The following is a 5,072-nucleotide window of genomic DNA, read 5'->3' on the forward strand; positions in this document are numbered from 1 at the left end:
CTAGCTTGGGGAGGTTTGATATGTGCGTTTTATATAGTGTTTTCACCCCCGTCCCTTAGTACTTCTATGCGTTAAATGAGCTCTTAGGAGCCGTTTTTAGTACTAGTCTGTGTATTTGAGTGTGCCTTGTGTTTCAGGACTACTTAGTGAGAAATTGGTCTTTTTAGACCCGTTTCATGATGATTTAGGCCACTACACGATCCCGAGGGGATTCGGGACGACTATTGTCGACTTACGGGAGCCCTAGATGTTCATGATCGAGCCCCGGAAGTTAGACTCGGTGTTGCGGACGAAGGGCGGATCACTTAGCCCTCCGCCCGGTGGATTGCCCCTCGCCCACCGGGCGAGCAAGAATAAAGGAGTAGCAGACAGCAGGCAGCAGGCGCCCGACGGGCGGATCTTCGCCCGGTACCCATCGGGCGCCCATCAAAGGCAGCAGCAGCAAGTTCTCCCTCCGCCCGACGGGCGAGTGGCGCCCGACCGGGCGCGTGCAGATGTTTCAGAAGTTTCTTCCTCCGCCCGCCGGGCAGCCCTGCGCCCGTCGGGCGGATTTCGAGCTGGTGGCCCGTCGGGCGGTTGGCCGCCCGATCGGGCGACGACAACCCTGGGGCTACTTGTGCGCGCGGTTTACTTAGTTTTTCCGGTTTTTCTTAATGCTTTTTGGGCAAAACTATAAATATAGCCCTTAGTTAATTTAGTAAAACATCTTATTATCTCATATTCTAGTATTAAACACTTAGTTTTATTTCCTTAAGCTTAGTTTTTCTCTCTAAATTGTTCTAAACACTTAGTTTATTTTCAATCAAAAATTCAAGCTTTCCTTTACCATTGTTCTTCAATTAGGTATTGTTCTTTATTTAAATCTTTTGCTTTGCTTTAATTATGTTTTCAATCATGCTAATTTCCTTGTTTATTGTTAATATGCTTGAGTAGTCTAATTTCTAGGGTTTGGGGATCCATGATTAATATGAAGGGATATTGAATAATTGTGATGGTTGACATTGTAATTAATTCCTATTGATTGGTTTATTTCACTATACAATTAGATTTGCGCAAGTTTAATTGTGGTAGTTATGCAATATCAAATTAAGATTCGAGAGATGCAATTTGTTGTTTAGGCTTGTGTCAATAGGTGGAATTAGGATTAATACGTAGCGAGAGCCCGTTAATTCTAAGTCTATGATTAGTATCGATTCGAGAGAGCATGCTAGTCTAATTAATTACCTTGTTGATTATCGTGATTGTTCGTTGTCCTGGATTGTTATTTGTTGGTGAACCTATGCCCTAGATTCCTTAATATATTGATTCATAGTCGTTTAATTGTCGTTCGTAGTCTTAGGATACAATCAATCAACCAACTCTTGTTCCCAATAGTCTAGTTTAATTAATTGATAGTAGAAAGAACGCCTGTTTCCCTGTGGATTCGATCCTGACTTCCCTTGCTACCTAGCTAGTGGACTTAGGTTATTTTTGATTAGGTGATACGACTTTAGCCTGTCATACATTAAGAACAAAAATGTTCATCCTCACAATTTAAATAAAGTATCTATCAGGTCTTCTCACAACATCACTTATAACGTGAGTCTATGAGGCTAGATACTTAAATAAAGCATACGCATAAACGAAATTATAAAATTCCGAATTTTCATTATCCATCAAGTTCACCAATAGAACCATCCACGTTATAGAACTATGGACGTGTTTTATTTAAAATAACACAAAATAACATGAGAGAAATCTTACATAGGCTTCAAACCCATACCGCTTGATGAATCCTCTGCTTGTCTTCTGCTTTGTCCTTTAGTAAAAGGATCAGCTAGATTCTTCTCAGTTCTCACATATTCTAATGATATTACGCCATTCACAATGAATTGTCTCACCGACGCATGCCTCACACGAATGTGCCTTTTCTTGCCATTGTAGACACTATTCTTTGCAACACATATGGCAGACTGAGAATCACAATGCATAGAGATAGATGGAGTAGGTTTTCCCCATAATGGTATATCAACAAGTAGGCTTCTAAGCCAATCAGCTTCTTGACTGGCTATATCTAGGGCAATGAACTCTGCCTCCATAGTTGACCTGGCAATGCATGTTTGTTTTGCAGACTTCCAAGATATGGCACTACCACATAAAGTAAATACATATCCACTAGTAGAGCTCACCTCACCGATGTCAGTCACCCAATTTGCATCACAGTAACCTTCAAGGACCAAAGGGAAGCCCACATACTTCAAACCCAAATTCATAGTGCCCCTAAGGTACCTCAGTAGGTGTCTAAGTGCCTTCCAATGCCCTGCGTCTGGATTATGCGTGAAACGAGTGAGTCTACTAACTGCAAAAGCAATATCAGGTCGAGTGCAATTCATCAGAAACATCAGACTCCCAATTATTTGAGCATATTCCTCTTGCATATTCCCCACAATTCTTCTTTAAACTGCAATCGGGGTCATATGGAGTCTTTAGAGGTGTTTCATCAAAGCAGTTGAACTTCTTTAGGATCTTCTCGACATAATGAGACTGAGACATAGAATACCCCTCATTGGTTTTGGTTACCTTTACACCAAGTATCACATCGACTTCTCCTAGGTCTTTCATCTCAAATTTTGAGGACAAGAACTTCTTGGTTTTCTCAATGGCGTCCATGTGTGTACCAAACAACAACATATTATCAACATAAAGACATATTATAACACATTCAGACCCAAACATCTTAGAGTACACACATGCATCAGACCCATTAACCACAAAACCAAAGCTAAGAATAGTGTTATGAAACTTTTCATACCATTGCTTTGGTGCCTGCTTTAGTCCATACAAGGATTTCTTGAGCCTACATACCTTGTTCTCCATGCCGGGAACAACGAACCCTGGGGGTTGCTCCATATGTATTTCCTCCTCAAGATTTCCATTCAAAAAGGCCGTTTTGACGTCCATCTAGTGCACAAGCAATTTATAAGCAGAAGCTATAGCAAATAAAAGACGAATAGTGGAAATCTTTGTCACAGGTAAGTAGGTATAGAAGTAGTCTACACCAAACTTCTGAGAGAAACCCCTAATCACAAGTCTGGCGTTGAATCTCTCAACAGAACCATCGGTCTTCAACTTTCTCTTGAAAATCCACTTGCAGCCAATGACTTTGCCCCCCTTTGGCAATTCTACAAGCTCCCAAGTCTGATTTGCCATAATAGATTCGAGCTCGCTGTTGATTTCTTCCTTCCAGAAGCTAGCATCAAATGAACTCATGGCTTCTTCATATGATTTTGGATCTTCATCCACTTCTTGTAGACAAACCATGATTTCATCCAAGCCATCTACCTCTTCCATTTCTGCTAAGAAAGAGGTAAGAAACCCTGGACCAAAGCTTGTTTATGTTCTTTGTCTCTTGCTTCTCGGTGGTTGAGCTGGCTCACTAGCAACTCTGAGGGGGAGCACTGGCATTTGACAAGGAGCAACTGAGTTAGTAACATTAGTTTCAACAAATTTTTTCATGGGAAATACCTGTTCAAAAAATTCGGCATCTCTTGATTCACATATGGAGTTATCGTTCAGATACATGAATCTGTATGCTGCAATGTTCTCTGCATATCCAACAAGCACAGTATCAAAAGTTCTCGAGCCAACCACCGAACGCTTGAATGATGGATATCCCACCTTAGCGAGGCACCCCCACACCTTTAAGTATCCAAGATTAGGAGTATATCCTTTCCACATTTCATATGGGGTCTTGTCTAGATTCTTATGAGGAACCCTGTTGAGCACAAAATTGGCCGAGAGTACTGCTTCACCCCATAAGTTGTCAGGTAGTCCAGAACTAATCAACATGGAGTTCATCATCTCTTTCAAAGTTCGATTTTCCCTTTCTGCTACACCATTTTGCTGTGGAGTATATGGGGCTCAGACCTCGTGGATTATACCTTCACTTTCACATAGGGACTTGAGAAATGTAGACCCATATTCTCCTCCCTTATCCGACCTGACTCCCTTTATTTTCCGGTCCAACTGATTTTCCACTTCTGCTTTATTGACAAGGAACTTCGACTCGGCTTCATCTTTTGATCTCAACAAATAGACCATGCAATATCTCGAACAGTCATCAATGAAAGTAACATAATATCGCTTCCCTCCACGGCTTTCAATGTTCTTAAAATCAGCTAAGTCTGTGTGAATTAATTCTAGCAATCCAGTCTCCCTTTTTGTCACTGACTTAAAAGGTTTCTTCACAAATTTAGACTCAGCACACACTTCACATTTATCATGCCCATCGATCACCAAATTACGGAGAAGATTCATTTGTTTCATTCTCTTTAATGAACTAATGCCAACATGCCCTAATCTACCATGCCACAAATCAATGGACTCAACGATATAAGAAGAAGACGATTTCTTATTAATTGAAGAGTCAATTAGAATTTCCAAAACAAACAAACCACCATTAAGGTGCCCTTTTCCTACATACTCATCATTGCGAGTCAATACTAGCTTATTTGCCTCAAAAACTAGTTTGACCCCCACTTTGTTCAACAAAGCACCAGAAATTAAATTCCTACGAAGAGAGGGGACATACAAAACATTATGCAAAGCTAGGAGCTTCCCAAAAGTGAGTTTGAGAAGAACTTTTCCTTTACCAAGCACCTCAGATCTACTCGAGTTCCCCATGTAGACTTGTTCTCCTTTGTCAGCTTTCTCAAATTCCACAAACATTTCCTTGTTAGCACAAAAATGACGTGAGGCACCCGTATCAACAATCCACTCCGTGTTGTTCTCTAGAAAGTTGACCTCTGAGATCACAACAGCAATGATGTCTTCAGATTTTACGAGGTTTGCCTCACTCTTGGCTTTCTCCTTGCTTGACTGTGCGGGCTTTTGATTGTTCTTCTTGAAACGACAGTGAGAAGCATAGTGTCCCGGTTTTCCACACACAAAACAATTTCCTTTCTTCTCGATCATGCCTTTTTTCTGGAATTTTCCCTTCTTTTGGTTTCCTTGCTTGTAGTGCTTCTTCTCAGTGCCACCTGTGTTCCTGTCAACATAAACATTAGACTCCACAAGGTTAGCTTTGACAGCAA

The 5,072-nt window shown here is 41.1% G+C and overlaps 1 protein-coding gene across 1 annotated transcript; it reads right to left on the bottom strand.

Annotated features, from left to right (window-relative positions):
• Positions 1-2,940: 2,940 nt before the first annotated feature.
• Positions 2,941-3,330, bottom strand: LOC110778732 (uncharacterized mitochondrial protein AtMg00820-like). Its single transcript, XM_021983288.1, has one exon. It carries the CDS (start codon positions 3,328-3,330, stop codon positions 2,941-2,943), a length of 390 nt encoding a protein of 129 aa, XP_021838980.1.
• Positions 3,331-5,072: the final 1,742 nt, after the last annotated feature.

The sequence above is a fragment of the Spinacia oleracea genome, chromosome 1 (assembly GCF_020520425.1).
Source record: "Spinacia oleracea cultivar Varoflay chromosome 1, BTI_SOV_V1, whole genome shotgun sequence".
Classification (NCBI taxonomy): domain Eukaryota; kingdom Viridiplantae; phylum Streptophyta; class Magnoliopsida; order Caryophyllales; family Amaranthaceae; genus Spinacia; species Spinacia oleracea.